Raw genomic sequence first — 18882 nt, forward strand, 5'->3', positions numbered from 1 at the left:
GAGAGAAACAAAGTCACACAATGGAGAAATGAGACAAAAAAAAAACAAAACACAACACTCCTCTGCTTGAGGGAGCGGCGAACCAAACCCAGCAGGAGCAGACTGCCACAGCACAGCACAGGATCGGTGCTGATGGAGCCGAGACACACAAAATCCACCGAATATTTTTGACACCCGGGTTTTCTGCCAAAGCAGCAGCCCTTCTGGCTTCCTGGTACCAGTCTCCTCTTCAAGGACACCACACTGCCAGCCAAGCCCAAAAGTCTCCTTTCAACTCCACAGCTTGCTTCTTTCAGCAGTGTCCTCAGACTCCCTCGGTCCAACAGGGGCCTGCGAGTATCCACACACATACCAAGCACCTCTCTGCCTGGGAAAACCCAGGGAAAAGGAAAGCCCGATTCCTTTTCAGTAGTCTGGTTTCAGAACCTATGCTATGTCATATACAAATGTTAAAACCCTCTGAATCCCTTTATGACTCAAGTGTGAAATACCCACACAACAGTCATTATGACCACTGCTCTAATGGAACAGTATGTAACCTTAACAATCACCAGGGAGCCTCCTTCTGTCCCTGAGTGTTGAACAACAACAAGCGGACAACAACAGAAACAGGTCTCATCAAATCAAAAGTTTGGCAATTCACTTTTTTTGGATTACACAATAGAAGTAAACGTTTAATTGAAACTTTCTCAGATCATCGGATGCCTTTTTTTTTTTTTTTTTTTTTTTTTAAACCAAAAGAACAACGTCTATTGCCATTACAGTCACAGCTAGAAAAAAAAAAAAAAACGAATTCTCAACCATGTTCAGTTTTTCTACGTCTGAGAGTCTCTGTGTGGGGACTGGCACATCACCTGTGGCAGCAAAGCTCTGATCCATTCACCTGTTATGCATTAACAGTGATCTCATCTTAGATTCGCTTCCCCACATCAACTCACCAGACACACTCCCACACTAGGATGCCATTTGTTTGCGAGAGATATTGCAGCTCAGTTGTGGTCCTTTCAAACCACAGAGCAGACGGACTGCATCTTCCTCTGAATCTAAGCCTTCAGTTTATCGTTCCATCAGCGGCTCCCGACAATCTTCCTGCAGCTGCCTGAGAAACTGCTTCATCACTTCACTGCAGCGCATCAAACCCGGAGATTTACATAACAAATCCTGGAAGGAGATCAAACTGGAAGCCTAAATAAAAGGACAGGTAATGTTTCTCTCAGTGCCTCCGTTCGATATAGCTGTCATAGATTCTTTTTGTCAACTCTGGAAACCATCTTTACAACATATTGAGGCTAATTTGGCAAAAGCAGCAGATGTTTGCATAATGTCCTGATGTAGGAATGAAATGTAGTGACTGTGTGTTGTTGATGAACACCCCTCATCGCTTCACTCACCTCATGCAGAGCTAGTGAGTGGCCGTATCGTGGTGCCACAGTGTTGACAGAGGGGTCAAGGGTCAACCAGGTCTTACTGGTGAGGTTGTACCTACAGAAAAAGAAAGGACAAAAAGGTGCGCTCAGCATGGCAGAAAAGCCTCTCCTGGTGGGCTTTTGCCCACTTTGAAAGTATAATGGCTTCCCATCTCTCCTCATCTCCTCCGTCCTCCTGCCGGCAACTCGGACATCGAGCTCGGGAAAACAACTTTGAAGAATGTTTCCATTTCTAAGCTGCTCCTCGAGGAGAGAAGAGGCTTGCTATCGGACGCAGGTTTAGCGTTTGCAGAAGTCCGTTTGGTAGCCGCTGTCTTCAGAGGGTGTGACACTTTATTCCATCCTTGAAAATCAAGTCAGAGCGATCATAATGTGACAACGCTGTGATGCTCGCTGTGTAGTAGCAGATAAGCTCTTGACATATATAACATACATATTACAGCATTAACAGCACTTTAGGCGTTTTGTTTGTTAAATGCCGGTTACCCAAACTCCTCTTTCCTCATCATTATTATATGAGGCACAGAAATATGAGAAGGAGATCCTTTATGTCCTGTGTGTTGCACTGATACGGCCTCTATGGGTGCGTTTGGACGTCAGGAGAGTTTTCATAGTTCTTCTAACCATTAGAGGAAGTTGCCTTTAATAGCGTCTTCACTGCAGGAAATGCAGTCTATTGCAGTTCATAGAACGGATTATACTGGGTCTAATTTAGCCTTTATTTAGTAGGAGCTTTACTAGCATGAAAGGAACCATCTGTGGTGACTGGATCAGACAATGCAAGTGAACGGGGACTGACTGGACGCACCAGTACAACACCAGACAAACCAGTGAAAAGCTGCTCAATAAGCAGAGGTTCTTATTGTCAGCCTCTAAAGACATAAACAAAGAGAGGAACGGACAAACAGTGAACAGCAAAGTTTATGACTATGTACGACAGAGTCGTCACTTCAGCTCTATCAGATTTATTATCACATCTATCAGATTGATAGACGTGCTTCAGAGGGATCATCACTCTGCACAGCTTTGTGTTTCTTGAACCAGTCCTTAAGTTTTGTGTTGTGAATTGTTCTACTAAAATAGGGCCAATGTCATAAGGGGACACTGCAGCCATGTGGTCCAGAACAAAGTTAGAGAGGTGGGTCAAGTGCCAAGACTGGAAGTGTCCCAGCAGAACACGGCTCATCATTCTGCCTGCGCCAGCGTGCCCTCTTCCTGTTGTGCTCCCTGCTGCTGTCTTCATGGTAAAAAAAAGAAAGAAAAACACAGACACCAGGAAGTCCAAAGTGTTGTAAAAGAAAACGATGAAACAATGCCACTGTTTTCCATTACAATAAGGTCACTTTGGAACAAGTCACTGCAGGTGGTTTTGGGTGACGATAACCCCCCTGCCCCCCCATCTGGGCTTCCTTGGATAACCTCTCTGCAAACCTGCAGCACCATGAGCCTTGTGGTTCTGAAGATGCTGACCAAACTGTTATCTTTCAGTGTAACAGAAAGAAAATGTTGCATCTAAAATACCTATAACACTGACTGCATTCAAATAAGGTGAAACTTTACACTGAAGAGGATGTATTTATGGATCAATCCAACCATGTCAAGGTAGCAGTTTTAAGTTGACAGAACTCTTCTTTATAGTCTCACATGACCGCCCGTGGGTAGAAATAAAGAGCTCACAGCCTGCTGGCAAACCCATAAAAATCACAATTCTGAGCCAAAAGAGTAAGTGTAATGTTCCTGGGTGGAGTACAGGGTGAGGAGCATCAGCCTATCCTGTAATTTCATGGTTTAACAACATACTTCACTCTTTGCTAGACACTCTACAGTCTGAACAGTGCGCAGCGCTTTTCTCCTCGTCCATTTTTAAACAGACAGGAAGTACCGTGCTCTCTCTCGGTCAGCCAAGTACTACTTTAGAACTCAGCACAACACATGTACATTAAACATAATCATGGTTTCTCAAGCACAGTTACTGCATTTCATACCCTGTAGTCGCATAGCAACAAGAAAAGCAACATCTCTCTGTTCGCACGGATGGGAGCCGCAGCGAAATGCCTCCAATCAGAGAGAGGATGTTCACAGGAGGGCCAACTTACGCTTTCACCATGTGATAATCTGACGCGTTGAAGACGTAGCCTCCAACGACCCACATGATGCCCTGCTCCACTGCAGCCTTGTGGGAAGCCCTGGCCAGCCCGGCTTCAAGATACTCCTCCCGGTTCCAAAAGGAGGAATTGGCAGGAACGGAGATGGAGCAGTCTGGACCTGAGGGAGGAGGAGGGGGAGAGAAGCACAGAGTCAAGGCTCCACAGCAGGTGAAATGAACCAGGAGGCTTGGTCAATTCATTTCTTCAAATTTTTGGCGGACACAAAAACAGACTTCCCGGAGAGAAACAAAAACATTTAAATGATTCTGCGAAAAAGAGTTCCAGCATTAAGAGGAGAAATAAACTTCCAACAGGCTGCATCAGCTTACTTTAATGACAGCTCGTGTTAACAAGCTGTCTGCAGGTCATTAAAGCAAACTGATGAGGCCCATCTACATGGAAATGTTTAAGAACAAATGGCTGACTCTGTACAAACACTAAAAAGGGTCATGTGAAATCAAAATAAAATGAAAATAAATAGAATTATTGATTTTCATTTTAGGTAAACACAAGAAACTTGTGCTTAAGAAAAAAAAAAAAATGGACCACTCAGTGAATAATTCCCTAATATATATATATATATATATATATATATATATATATATATGTGTGTGTGTGTAATGGTAGGTGAGAGAGGCAAAAGAGGGCTTTGGTGGTCATGGCAATGAAAAAGTAATAATTAAAACATTTAATCCTCCAAAATTGAGTTATTTTGTTTGCTTTTTTTAAATACAAGGAAATCAGCAATAAGGAGTAAACTGTTGTTTGAACTTGATGTTCCAGATAATTTACTTTTTGAACATTCTTTCTGGAAACAGACCCCGTCGGGAGCCGACTGTTGGGAGTGGGATAATATAAACAGATGTCTTTGGCCCAGAGCCGCCTTCCTTTGTTTATGAACAAGAACAATAACGCCAGCGTAAACCGGACACACTCCTGAATTAGGGGAAAAGACTCTGAAGACTTCTGGCAAACAACTACCGAGTCGGGACTCGAAAGGTTGGCTGTTTCCTGGTGATTTTTCTTTTAAACCACAGAGGTTGTGGTGGGGTTAACAGATCCTGGGGGAATGAATCCCTGCGTCTTCGCTGTGAGACGGAGTGACGGCACTTATTGGTTGCTGCGTTTCGTTATTCCAGGCCGAAAAGTATAGATCGTCATCGCAAGCAACGCACAGCTGGCTATGAACCAGGAAAGGAAACGATTCTCAGAAACAATCAAGGTCATGCCACCCATTCTGCTGTTCTGTTCAGCAGCTGGAAAAGGAAAAGTGGTAGCGAGAACACCTCAGCTTGCAACACTGCATCTCTGTGGCTTTTCTTTCACACAAACACTGGTTTACATGCTTATAAAAAAAAAATGGCTGTGCATCTATAAAAAGGACAATTAAATGAAAGGTTAGCTCCACTAAACAGACATCGGTCTGCTTTTGCACTTGTTGGTGTAGAAAATGAGTTCACTCTGAGGTTGGCAGCAAAAAAGCACACCAAGGGTGACATTACTCTGAAAGAAACAACACGACAAGGTAATAAAAGGGTAGAAAAAAGAAAAAAAAACTGTTTCTAAACTCCCTCAGCCTTGGTAATTATACGATGAGCACACCGAGCTGCCGATATATAACTGCAGTTAAATCAAGCAGTTGTCTCCTCGCGTGCAGAGCAGTGCAGCGGAGCCGTGGAAGAGATAATGGAGCAGTCGGAACGTCCAGATGGTCGGATTCAAAAAGGACACAGAAGTGTCGGGACATGACCAAGAAGGAGGAGAAAAAAAAAAAAAAAGTTCATTTGAAGTCCCCTGGGTGACAGCAGATGGATGTTATGGGGGCAGCAAAAGCTCAAGTGGTGGAGGCTTAAAGCTGAAGAGGCCCTGGTTTGAGTCACCGCATAAACTGCAGAAATCTGCACGGATAAAACCTAAACCTCCAGCTGCTTCGATAGAGCTGCCGGTGCTCCGCTGCACTGGATCTTTCCGGGGTTTTCTTTGTTCCTGAACAAGGTTAACAAATAGTTTGGATTTGTAGAACAGTTACAAACAATGAAAAATACACTCGACGGCAGGTTGACAGGCAGCAGAAGGCAGAGTCCATTAATCTCCCTCGAACTTGTTTATTAAAAACTAAACATAGTTCTTGTGTCAACCAATTAAATTTTTTCCAAATCATATGAGCCATATACCACAGCACCTTTTTCTGACCCTATGCAGTCGCTTTTAATGCCCAAAACTGAGATTTTACGACTTGCATACAGGGAAGATTCCTAGCATCCTAGTCTGGCCTTCTTTTCCTAAACCTAACCACTTCTTCTCAATACTTAATCCTTGGATTTTACATGATAGATTCTAACGCCTTGCCCAGGCCTTCTTTCTAACCCTAACAACTTATTTGAATGTCCAACACCTTCTTTACCCTACAAAAACTAAAACTGTGAAGAAAAAAAACAAACAATTGGCTCGGGGACACACTCCGGGACTTGATCAACCCCGGCAGGGCCTCCCTTCCTTATATGAAAGCACAAATCTCTGTGCATAATATCAAAGTTGACTTGAGTTTACTTTCACTTTCTGCTTTTCAAAGAATCGAGTCGCAGCTCTTTCTGGCGATCCAGACCGTTCAGAACCAAGCTCGTTGTCAAATGAGCTGGAGTCTGTTCGGAGATCTAACTGTGATCCAACAGCTCTGGATCAAACAGACACAAAAGCGAAAAGTGAGCCCAAGTTTCTGATCTTCAGATTCTTCACTTCTAAAAGCAGAATACTGCTTTATAAAAGAGAACTGAAAATGGGGCGGAGGCATACTGTACTTCAATGAAGAGCTTGATATCAGTTATTAATAATTCTGGCTGATAAAGTTGAATCACAGCAGCTAAATGTATGATTGATGTAAGATGAGAGCCACTGTTCAGTCAAAGCACAAAATGGAGACTCAGTCGAAAGCTTACTTCAGAAAAGGTTTTTTGGAGGTTTTCCTCGACCAACTCGATGACTTTGCAGTTACTCAAACGAGCACATTTGTGAACATGCAGTCGCTTAGAGCTAGCCAAAGCAAAGCTGCTGTGATCCCAGCTCACCTTGCCATCCGGCTTTACAGACGCATGCCTTGTCCTGGCAGTGACCTCTGTCTGGGGAGCCGCAGCCGGCCAGGCAGTATGGGACATCACAGGCCTCCCCCTTCCAGTTGGCTTCACAGTCGCAGTAAACTGAAGAGGTGGAGTTCCCCACACGACACTCGCCTCGGCCGGAGCAGTTGTTGGGACACGTATTTACCCTTCCAGTGAGAAAAGATGAGAAAAATCAGTGAGAGTGAGAAACGAGGATTTGACACGAAACATCGGGAACACCTTTTGACAGTTACGCCGCATCTGCCTCATTAAGCTGAAATGTGCCCCGTTCCCCGTCTGCACAGCCTGCAGATGTTTGTTATCATCAGCATCCTCCTGCCTCAAAATGAGTCGGTCATCCCAGGGAGGGCTTACATCACTGACGCAGCACTGAGCCAGAGGCTGAGGTAACTGTCAGACACCGAGTCAGCACACTTACAGATGATCTCCACTCAGAAGCATTCATCGGTCACACCCAAACACAGACATACGCATACTGTATGATGCAAAACTGCACCCTGCATGTACAAGTGTTGTAGGCTACAAGATAAGCACCAAAAACAGGTCTAATAACTTAAAACTGAACTGAGAACTGGGCTATGATCACTAAAGTGGGACTTCTTCCACACTAACAGTGCAGAGAATTCAGTTATCGGTACAAACAGGAACTCAGAGTGGCTTATGCAGCCTGAGGGCAAAGCTCACATGTAGCTCAAAGCCAACTCCCTTCATTGTGTGGGCATGCACATTAAAAAAAAAAAAAAAAAAAAATGCCAGGAGACAGTATTTTGGTCAGCCCTGGTAATCTAAAAATAACAGTGTTGAGATGCCAAACTAGCGTCAACAATGTGGTAAATAAAACAGGGAAAAGGATGTAAAAAAATGTGTGAAGACATTTGGTAAAAAATTCTAATGTTTTATATGAAGAAGTCACTGTCAAACATGTTGCTAGAAACCAAGAAAAGAAACCTTCTATGCCATCAAAGCTAAGCGGGTTGCTAAATTCTCTCATCCTAAAGACAAACTCGCTGGAAGCGAGATGGAGGCGCAAAGGCCTCTCGTCGTTCTTTCATGTTCCTTTTGGTGCCCGATGGTTTGATGTTTCTGCTCCTCCACCTCGACCAGACACCAAAGACTGGGGGGCACCAGGGGCACTTTGCTTTCATCCAGCTGTGTGGTTTTCAGCCATCGCCATGGTGATAGTACCAACGAACATGGGATGAGCAGAGGGACCCGGCGCAGCGATCCGCTGTGCCCTTTGCAGATGTTCACCGATGACAGCCTGTGCTTTGGTTTTTAGAATATCTTCTCCTCCTCACGCCTCTTTCTTATGTACTAAGTTCAGTGTTGTTTTGGAGGCGGAATGTTTTCTTTGTTTTTTGTTTTTTTTTTATTGCTAAGTAGTTCCTACTGGCCTGTGTCAGGTGAAATAAAAAAGAAAAAAAAAAGCTAATGACAATAACAAAGCACGGAGGAGCTCACCAGCCTGTTAGTGGTACGCAGCGTTCAGAGTTTCATCACCAATGGTTTACATTTAATGAGTTTCAAAGTGGAGCGATCAGTGCCAGAAAAGTGTGCGGTGACACTGGAATATACGATTCAGACTGTTCAGAACCAAGCTCGTTGTCAAATGAAAAGCAACACAATTCAACTAGAACTGATTCAAGACAGCAATCTAGAGAATGCTCAATATGTTGCTTGATTATATCTGAACTAAAAAACAGTGGCTGGGAGGTCAGGTGTTTTTATTCCACTTGCAAAAGAACATAAATTATTATGTTCTAGGTTCACATAAGTGTCCAAGATTTGCATTTTCCAAACTTAGCTGTTTCTTGTTTAATTGTACGACTGTAAAAAACGAGCTTAAGACACAATCGGAAAGCTGGAGTGGGAAATCAAACCACTTATGGTACTTAAAAAGGTGCTCTTAGTAGAATAACATTTTTAAAATAAAGCATAAAAACTTTAACTACAGATTATCAGCAGAACTGGAGAAAGCAACATCTCTCTTTGTAAAGCAGAAAACCAAATTAAAATCCTCAAAAGAAAACTTCTGCTTCGTATCTACCGTCACTAGGTACTAAATATTTCTTATACATTTAAAAAAAAAAAAAAAAAAAACTGGGGATTCGTACCTTATGGTGTGTTGATGCAACAACAACATCCTGCAGAAAATGGATCACAGCAGTGAAAATGGCGTCCACCCGCTGTGCCAGCATTGACTGAATCGTGCACAAAATGATGGGTTTCAATGAGTCACCATGTGTTAGGGAGGGGGTGAAGTGGACCCATCCCACGAATAAATCCCAACCGTGGACAGAGATATTATTTTCTCTCAGCATCTCATGGTGTGGGTCAGCAGAGGACGCCGGACATGCACCGACTGTTTTTTTTTTTGTTTTCCTTCTCGTACATAAGGATGCAGTCACGGTTCAACCTTTTTTTAACGCAGTACTTCTCTCACCTGTAAGAAATGTTGAAGCCAGTCAGGTTGTAGGCAGCGTCGCTGAAGAAGTGCAGCAGGGCGTAGCCGGACTGAGACACCACCTCAGGAACCGTCTCGTTCCCATACTGCTCGGGCACGATCAGGCCGCTGCAGTGATGACAAAACAGTGGCGTTCCAAATCTTCATCTGTCACACCAAACCAAGCTTGCTTGTGATTTCATATCTGCCTATTTATGTAAAAATGATGTACAAACTACTATGGGGCTAAATAGCGAGTGTTTTTATTTTGTGGCATCGTGATTAAAAACCACATTTCTTGAAAAAGGTAAAAAACCAAAGGTGAAGCATGACTTCACAGACATTGTGTGTTGCTTGACTGGACTGGACCGCCTGCGGTTCAGACTATTAAAAAAAAAAAAAAAGGTTTGTAGCGTCATGAGGACAGAACCGCAGACTGTCGAGCAGCTAAATTTAGCAAGAGTGGACACAGATTCCTCCTGTGAAACTGCAACAATCAGTATCCTCAGTTTAAAATGTGTAATTATAGGGAAGGTTGATGCAACACAGTGGGAAACGTGCCCGTTGTGCACTGAAAATAATCTCCTTTGTGCCTGTTAAACAAAAGGTTCAAACACATAAACTAACAGATTTAACTTTAGATAACTTCCCCCGCAACACCGTTTTTTTTTCTACAGAACGAATGGAAAGGGAAACTGAAAACCGGGACAGAGAGGCCCCCTACGCTAAACCGGTTATCAGACAAATCTGAAGGAGACCCACCTGAAAGCAGCCAGAAGAGGGGCGTAGATGGAGTCCCCGTCGTACACGTAGAGGTGGTCCCAGCTGCATTCAGTGGCAAAGTGGTTGAACCTTAATCGCAGAATGGCGTTGGGCCTGTAAAACGCACACGAGGGCCGTTATAATGTCTCTCAACACCGACTAGCTTACAGGATGACAACATTTTGGGTTTCAAACTCATCATTTGCCACCTCACGAAAGTATTTACTGGATTTTTTTAATCAAATATGCAGTGTATACAGGACCACTGTGCCATGTAGTCTCACCTGACTGAAAGTGCCCGTTTACAAAGAAAACATCAGGATCACTTAAGGGTTTACCAGCCATTTTGTCCATAAACATTTAGAATATTCATACAATCTATAGTTCATATCTTTGTTCAGTCAGGCCGAGCCGATTGCAAAACATAACTACTTTCACTACGTAAGCAGAAAAGGAAAACAAATGACGGATAATTAACTAAATGACAAGATGGAAATCATTTACCACCTCCAGCTAAATTTCACACAGATCATCTCTATATCTGCCTCAATACAAGAAAGAAAAAGAAAAAGAAAATAATCCCACCTGACAACAACACAGTGATACAGTGGGGCAGTTCTGCTGATGAATAAACCAACTGTCACTGAGAGGCAGCAGACGGCAAAACAGGCCCGTCCAATCAGCTTCTAATTGAAAGCATTCTTGAGATTCCTAAATCAGTCTCAGCTCTAAATGTGGTTACCATTGCTAAATGAAATCATTCAAAAGAGTAGGGAAGAACACAAAGGCCCATTAAGCACATCTATGATGAGAGCACAAGATGAACAGGAAATGTTATGAATGGTCACATTTTTTCTCCCCCAAAATGTTATTTTGTGGCTTTTTCTTTTCCTCTCACGCAAACAAATAAAATGAGGAATGACAGCCGGCCCGAGATCCGATTAGAAGACTGCACTCGTGATCAGTAAGTGATTCAAAAACAGTCAGGACTGACAAAGAAACACCCTATCCTGCTTTAGTGTGGTCCCTTTGAGCAAGGCAGCGTATAGACCCCACCCAGTCCATGTTTACTCTGAATGTGAAACCTGCTCGTAAGCTAAGTCGCTTTAAGCCATTTCAACACGCAGAGAATGCTAATAAAACCTCTTTAAGATTGTTAATACATTCCTGTCAGTTTGATGCATACTGTGCAGGTCACCGCACTACCCTCCCATTAAGGATGTGCCGAGGTCTCTCTCAGTGAAGAAATGACCCATTAGTATGTAATGGAAACGATGAATAACAGCTTTTCATCCAGGAGCATTGAATGAGGTGTGGTCTCCTGAGCTCGTCATCACTGACAGACTGATTCACTGACTGACTGACTGACTGACTGACTGACCCCCACTCCCCTGCCTGCAAAAGTAAGCTGGCCTGAAATGTTAATGAAATCAACAAGTTTAGGGTTCAGAAAAGCTTGCAGCCAAAGAAGTCTGGACTTATCTTTGAATCCCCCCGGTGTGTGGAGTGGATGTGCCGACTCAAACAGGAGAGGCGGTATTGGATTTCTTACTGTTACTTTGCTACCAATTTTTATCCAGCCGCTACTGGACACGATAAATTCCTAATGCTCGACGAATGTAAGAGAAGTACGCGAGTGTCTGCTCGGCAGAAGCTGACGGGATGAGATGAGGAGTATCCCGTTTTCGATCTTAGTTCTCCAGATGTGTCACGTTTTGGCTAGGTGGGTAGATGAGGCCAATTCTGAAAACCTGGATTCAGCAGTTTTTGTGACAGCGTGGTGTGCATTCATTCACGCGTCATGTGATTCGCTTGCATCATAAAAGATTCGCTGAACCCGTTTCCACAGCACTTCGCCACATTTACCTTTAGTTTTCATCCTGATGCCTTATCAAAGAGAGCTAGTTTACTCAGGTTAAAGCGCTGGGTTAAGTTGACTTGTGATCAGCTGTTAGGAGGAATCTGGCAGATCACGTTATTCAAATAAACTCCTAAAAGCGCCGCCCAAACACTCCCTGTCCGCGTTTCACCTTTGATACTGTGCTGCGGCACCGACGCGGGTTTTCCTCTCAGCACCCCGAGCCAAACCAACAGGAGAAAAGTCTTTGAGCCGTGGCTAAAACCTCTCCTTCTCTTTAACTGCTCGCATCCACCCCCGCGCCGCCTCACACAATGCGTGATGCTCGTTAGGTTGATATCAATTTTTCCCCTCACAGAACAACATGTTTTTATGAGAAAACTGCAACTGTAGAAGGACAGAGGTGTGAGCGTTGCTGCAGCTTCTCTCATGGCAAACAGCAGGGACTGTGTGGAACATGGCTCTTTTTGTCACTTTCACATGCGTGTCTGACTGGAACCTGCCGAATGTTAACGGAAGGGGTTTCGATGTGTGAATGACAGAACACAATCCTTATCAGCGACTGATCGGGTCCTTAATATTACAACATCTTATGTGTGAAAAGAGTTTAAACACGTCATTCAGTCCACGCCAGAGAGATGTTCAGCTCTTGTGTGCAGAGTGTGCCATAATTGTTGGAATTTCTTGTCCAAAGCTGGGATTGGTCCCAAACTAGTAGCCCTGTTCTGTACTTACTGTCCCTCGATAAGCCAGGTGCATTTGGTCTTGTACTTGTAGTGTCCGTGACCGTCAGTCAGATAACCGGAGGGGCCCGTCAGCCTGAGGAGAGATGGGGAAAGAAAACTTCAGGGTTATAAACTGAGATGGAAGTGACGCAATAGAGTACATAAATGATACCAATAACTTGGCAAAAAAAGAAGGTTTTAATCAAACAAGTTTCAAGCAGGTATTGTGGCATGTTTTGCTGCTTTGCGTGAAAAAGCACACAGCGTTGCTACCCAAGAGTCATTCAGCAGACCAGTAAAAGCGCCAGTAAACACCAACTGCTGTTGCGTCACGTTTTCAGTTGGTGCACCTCGGCGGTTGTGCAGCTAACGAAGCGTCTGAAAAGGATTAAACCGCGCAGCAAATGATCATGCGAGGCCAACGGCGTGACGAGCGGACAAACCTTCATAACAGCACAGAGCGGCGCCCGGCCTGTTATTGAGCCATCAATTCCAGCCTGATGACACAGCAGCAGAGGGAAGCTCAGTTACACAGGGGACACTTAGACGCAGACAGATACTGATGTAGGTCTCAGGGTGCAGCAAGTCTGCTAACACACCTGCTCGTTGTCTTGTTCCAAAACAGTCTCAACACGGGTTCACCCCCGAGTCTGCTGAAAGCTGAACGCACTGCTCCCCTGTCCAAGGCCATCGTCAACAACTTGCTTTAAACCGCACACACACAAACACACACACACACACACACACAGACACACCACACACACACACACACAAACACACACAAACACACAGACACACCACACACACACACACGCCACACGACGTTTAACGCGACTGATATTGAAGTCGAGTTATTTTTTTAAATCTTATCCTCCCACTTAAAAAAATAATTAAAAAAACAGGACGTCACCCCTTCACAATTTCACTTGTAACTTGTAAAATGTTCTTTTGGAAGTTCTTCCATTAGACTTCTGGTGAGAATCCCTGTTGCATATTACACAATGATGTTTTATCTGTATCCCGGCAACGAGGGTGCCGCCCACCTCTTGTTTATGAAAACTTCCTCCCATAGCTGCTGAGGCACAGCTGCCCGGGCGGCCCACAGTCCAAGGCGAAGGCTGTTATCGCAAACAGCACAGGGCGGGCTGAGGGCATCTACAGCTCCTTTCAGAGATCAGGACGCAGCAGTTAGCTAACGGGTACACCGCCTCTGTAATCACAGCCAGGGCCTGGCAGGTTTGGCAGGACACGGATGCTGACTCCAGAGGTGGGAGCAAAACTTGGTTTATGAACAACAAACAAAAAGTCAAAACAAAGCGCGGCTGAGCCGGATGACAAAACTAGACTGTGGGGAAAAAAAAAAAAAAACATGAATATAACTGTGACAAGAAAACACATGACTTGACATGGCATGAAAAGCACTCATCTTAAGACGTGGCAAGAAGGGAATGGTGAAATCGGCGAAGGAATTCACAAAACGAAAGGGGAAACCTGGAAACTAAATACTGAACTGGGTGATTGGTGAATGAGAACAGCTGGGGTAAATGAATACAGGTGATGTGAGGGAAAAGCAATGGCAAAACTTAACTAAACATGGACTTAAACTAAGACTACGCATGATAAAAAGCAAAAACATGGGGGAAACCCCATGAACGTGACAGGGCCTGCAGGGACCCTCAGCTCCTCTTTCTTTACCGTCACCACTGCCCCATCTGTTCACCTGAAACATCGATATGAATGATCCCATTTTTTTTTCTTAAGTCGTACAGACCTATATAAAACTAAAAAATACGTTCCCTCTGGAAATTAAGAAAAGAATAGTCGATGCAAAACAGCAAAACTTGCTTGAATCAATCTCATAGTCGGGGGATGTGGGGACAGTGGGGTTTACGTAGAAAAGAGTGGACATACCTCCTGGGAATAAAAGGCTGCTGTGCCGCTTTATAGAGGTAATCTGATTGAATCATTTTCTACTTGCAGGTTTGTCAGAAATATGAGAGAACGTCTTAAAGATTGAGAGTGAACTGATAAAACTTCCTTCCTATCAAACACCGACCTCAGAATTTACACGATCCTTTATGCTCGGCAAGGTCTCAAATTTAAGATTTCATTTGAAAATGTAATATTTGGGCATTTTGATTTGGTCTCGTCAGGAATGTTGGACACACGACAAGCGTGGGTCAGCAGAGGCAACTGGTGGCTGTCACAGAACAGGCAGAAAGCCAGCAGAAATACACCAGTGCCTTTAAATGCCTTTGAATGGGAGCTGCGAAGCCAGCTCTGAATGCTGAGGCTGCAGAACTCGCAGACATATCAAACCTGCGCTAGATATGGGGAGTATTTACAACCCGAAGACTGTAAACGCCCCGTTTATGACACCTTTTATGTTTTTGTTGATGTGTGAACGCAGCGGGAATATTTGCTGGGCAATGACTTGCAGACAAAACTCTGTGTGTCGATGCAAATGTTTAACCACCTTGGCTCGGGATATCGGTGAAGTCAACAAGCGAAACATTCATTCTTCAATTTAAACTTTTATTACTTCTAATAAAAACTGGGATGCAATTGAAAGTGGGGCGGGGTTCGAGAAATGGTTGAACAGGTTGGAGCCTACTGGATTACGCATTTGTAAAAGTTTGTTTCCCTCATCTTTAAACGAATCGGTAGCTGTTGCACACAGTAAGGACGCAAAATGGGAATTTGGGATGAAAGCTTTCCACTAACGGAGGCCCGTCTAAGCTGCTGAAGTAAAGAAAGGCCTCGGCTTCTGTTTGAGGAACCAGCGAGCATGTTATTCCAATCTAACACAGTGAATAACAGTTGCCTTTAAATGATGTCTAATGCGATGTGTCAGAATTGAACAAGGACGGGCTAAAGACAGTAAATCACTGAACTGTAAAACATAATGCTGGTGGAGTAAACCTTCTGATAACGGATTTAAAAGTACAGATTTATTTCCCTGACAAATGCAGTGCAAAACTGTCATCTTAAACGGTGTATGTCAAATATGTTGCCTGTTTAATAAGGCAGCACACGCCTGCATTTCCTGCACGGCGCACAGATGGCTACAAGCAAAGCCTCGCATTCAGACAACAGCCCATTCTGATGCAAACAGTAGCCCTGCAGCAGAGCAGAGCGGTCTACATCACAAAGTGGTGCAAGCACGAGAGCAGAGCAAACACGCCGCCTCGCTCAAAGGCGACAGCGGCACAGTCTGGAGGGGGAAAGAGCGTGCTCAGGCAGAAACGCTTTTCCTCTCGGATCGCCTGCGTCGACAAACTCAAGCTGCCGATGGGAGATTTCACACCGATTACCGGAAACTTGGGGAGAAATTGTTCATAAATAAACAAGCTAAATCATTCTTGCAGATATGGATGGTTGTGATGTATCACTCAGGACGGGAGAAGTTGCAGAGATTAAAAAAAAATCGATTGCGATACAGTACAAAGTATTCAGGAGTCCCGATAGAGAATCCACTGGTGGCTGGAATCAATGAACAAGCCACGTTCCATAACTAATGCTGCAGTGCAAACACACACATGATATACGCTCACAGCTGCCACCTGAACACGCTCATCAAGCTGCCCCTTTGTTATATCGTCTGATGAATATGACAGGAATTATTAGCATTGGCTGTTCTCCCAGTGCATTTGCACCTCAATGGGAGCTTTTTCAACATGTTGCCTTGATGCCCCCCCCGCCCCCCTCCCTATTTTCAATTGTGAACTCATTGCCATATCAGAGGCAGTGTCCCCTTTAACTAAAACTAAATCCAACCAGTATTTGCAATAAAACTTACAAAACTTTGTCTATGACAGCGGATGAAAGGCGATAAAACGTGCGTGAACATCAGCATCAGTAGGCTGGGAAAGAAAAAAAAAGAAGAAATCAGTCGAAGGGCATTAGAGAACTGGCAGGCTGGGTGCTCAGGGGGCTCTTCTAAGAAGTGAGGTCAGCCAACAAACGAGTTCCAGAAAGCATCTAATGGACTTGTAAACAAAAACCAGAAATCACACTGCAAGACAGTGAGCTGTCAGACTGTGGAACTCAAATTACCAAAAGTGTCACATCAGACACCAGCAATGCATCATCAGAAGAGATACTTTAACTGAACAGGTCGACCTCATTAACAAAGTTAAAACCTTCATGGAGCTACAGCTAGCTGAGGGCCATTTTGAAAAGGAATAATGGACGGACGATTCGTCCCATAATGCTTTTATAAACAGGACCGTTTTCAGCACAAAGGGCTCTGTTGCATCTCAAGAACCTACTCATGGAAATAAATGCGCAACACGCACTCCTGCCAGCGCTGCAAGCAAATCTTTCACTGCCGAGTCTGCAGTCCAAAAGGAAGCGCCTCACCGTTCTGGCTGTAAGGTACATGAGCAGAATAGAGAATATGGATGCTCGGTTAGGTTGTGCTGCAAACTGGGACAGGAGCTCTATCTCGTAAGGAATGCTCGCCCGTTACCTGTGCCTGCTAACGCTGTTGCCTGGTTACCTTTTATAAAAAAAAAATTAAAAAAAAAAAAAAAAAAAGGTCAAATATAATGGAGAGGGAAAGGGATGGACCAAGGAAGCTGGAGAGAAGATGGATCTTAATGAGAATCACTGAACTGTGCTGCCAATGGCCAGGATAAACAACACACACTGAGCTATACGATCAGAGAACGAGTCAACGGTTACACATACAAGAGCCATCCATCACACGTTTTGTTCACGACCTATTCAAAAGTTGAAAGATGAGCAGGACTCCAGGGTTATGGCGGGGCACCTGAACCAAAAATGTGAAAGTAACCTGATCCAGTCGCTGCCAAAGACACAGAACTTCCATCGAATCGAAATTAAATTAAAGATAAGCAGGAAGGTCAGTCCTCTCGTTTGCTGAGACGGAATAGAAACATTAACTGCGTCAGAAGGTGGAGGAGTCAGAGTTGGTGTGAGGACACGAACACGCGTCAGAGGCCGACGCCGGCTCCATGTGGCATTATTCACCGTCCTGACCCGCTGCAAAAGGAAACCGGCTCAGGACCTGAATACCATCAGAGAGAGAACAAAAATTCAGCAAAAGCTTCCCTCTCATGCTGTGTGTCTTCACACCAAGAAGCATAAAGCTGGCTTTTGTGGTGATAATTGCGAGCATGAGCAGCTGAAAGTTGGGTCTTGTGGCTAAACTAAACACTCATGGCAACAACTTAAAGTAAAACTAAAAGTTTTAGCACCAGCACAGGAGTCTCAGTGCTGGTTAACTGCTCTTGGCTTTCTGAGCTTCAACAACATGAGCTGACAGTGCAGTTCCACACATCCAAGGACACCTACTCTGTTTTATAGGTTTACTGATCTGGTTTTAACCCCCACCCACCCCACCCCACCCCACCTCATTTGTGTTGATTTTGGCCCTCATGGCTAGCCAGGAGTCCACTTTGGCACAATCTTACAAGAAGAAAAAAAAAAAAAAGAAAAGGCCGCCTCTACCAGCATTCACCGAGCCTTGTATGGCGGCATTGTGTGTATGCTAAACACGGCCTCAGACCACAGGCTCTCTGAGAAACCAGCAGCCATTTGACCGTGTTGAAATTACAGCTTTGATTCCACACAAAGTGAGCTTACCGTTCCAGTTGGAGATGATTAACCTGACAGGGTGAGACCCATGCTGTACCACTGATAAAACTGCAAACTTTGCCACCGGAGTGTGGACGATAGGTCCGATAAACATTATATTGCAGACGAGTCGGTGCCCTGCTGTGTTGTTAGTGATGTTCGGGTCGGACCATCACTCCGCCAGCACACAAGCAGAACCCACAACCTGCCCGACGGGGGGAAGAAAAGTGTCTTTCCTTCTTTCCACACACACCACAAAAGGATTTTGGAATAAAAATAATAAAAAACAATGTTCAAATGCTGGTTCTGAAAGCCTGGAGAGAAAATCTGTGTTCTACCCAAAGGGGTGTTTACCCATGTATGTGGCCAACTGGGCAGCACGAACCAGTGTCCAGAAAGAAACTAACGCCATAAGCATTAGTAAATAGGTCAAGCACAGCAGTAGTACGTCTTATATTTAATATGCCGAGCAGGCCAAGGATGTTCAGCCAACAGTGATATAAACAAAGCTGCGTATTTTAATCAAAAGTGCCTTTTTTTTTCGATCTCAGTAAAAACAAACCCTAGTTTGTTTGGCACAGTTACTTTATGTCGTCTACTTTATGCTAAAGAACACTTACGATGGCGTGTGAAAAATGAGAGGCTGAGATCACTCCTAGAATTAAGGGTAACATCCAACACGAACATTTACAGTGTTCCTCCAACTCGTGCCGTTTTGAAAACCACTTCCCATCAGGTTCTGCACGCATTTTAGACAAATGAGCAGCTGGTGATGGGCCTTACTCATTGATCTTAAAATAAAG

At 44.2% G+C, this 18882-nt stretch overlaps 1 protein-coding gene across 1 annotated transcript in view; it reads right to left on the reverse strand.

The window, feature by feature from the left end:
- Positions 1-18882, reverse strand: part of atrn (attractin) — a 125159-nt gene that overhangs the window by 102980 nt on the left and 3297 nt on the right. Inside the window, exons 2-7 of the mRNA XM_075448796.1 lie at positions 12489-12572; positions 9896-10009; positions 9134-9262; positions 6640-6836; positions 3524-3692; positions 1392-1482 (exon numbers count right to left, since the gene is read on the reverse strand). Of these exons, the coding sequence (XP_075304911.1) occupies positions 1392-1482; positions 3524-3692; positions 6640-6836; positions 9134-9262; positions 9896-10009; positions 12489-12572 (784 nt within the window). The remainder of the gene's footprint in view (positions 1-1391; positions 1483-3523; positions 3693-6639; positions 6837-9133; positions 9263-9895; positions 10010-12488; positions 12573-18882) is intronic.

Source organism: Odontesthes bonariensis, chromosome 17 (assembly GCF_027942865.1).
Source record: "Odontesthes bonariensis isolate fOdoBon6 chromosome 17, fOdoBon6.hap1, whole genome shotgun sequence".
Taxonomy (NCBI): Eukaryota; Metazoa; Chordata; class Actinopteri; order Atheriniformes; family Atherinopsidae; genus Odontesthes; species Odontesthes bonariensis.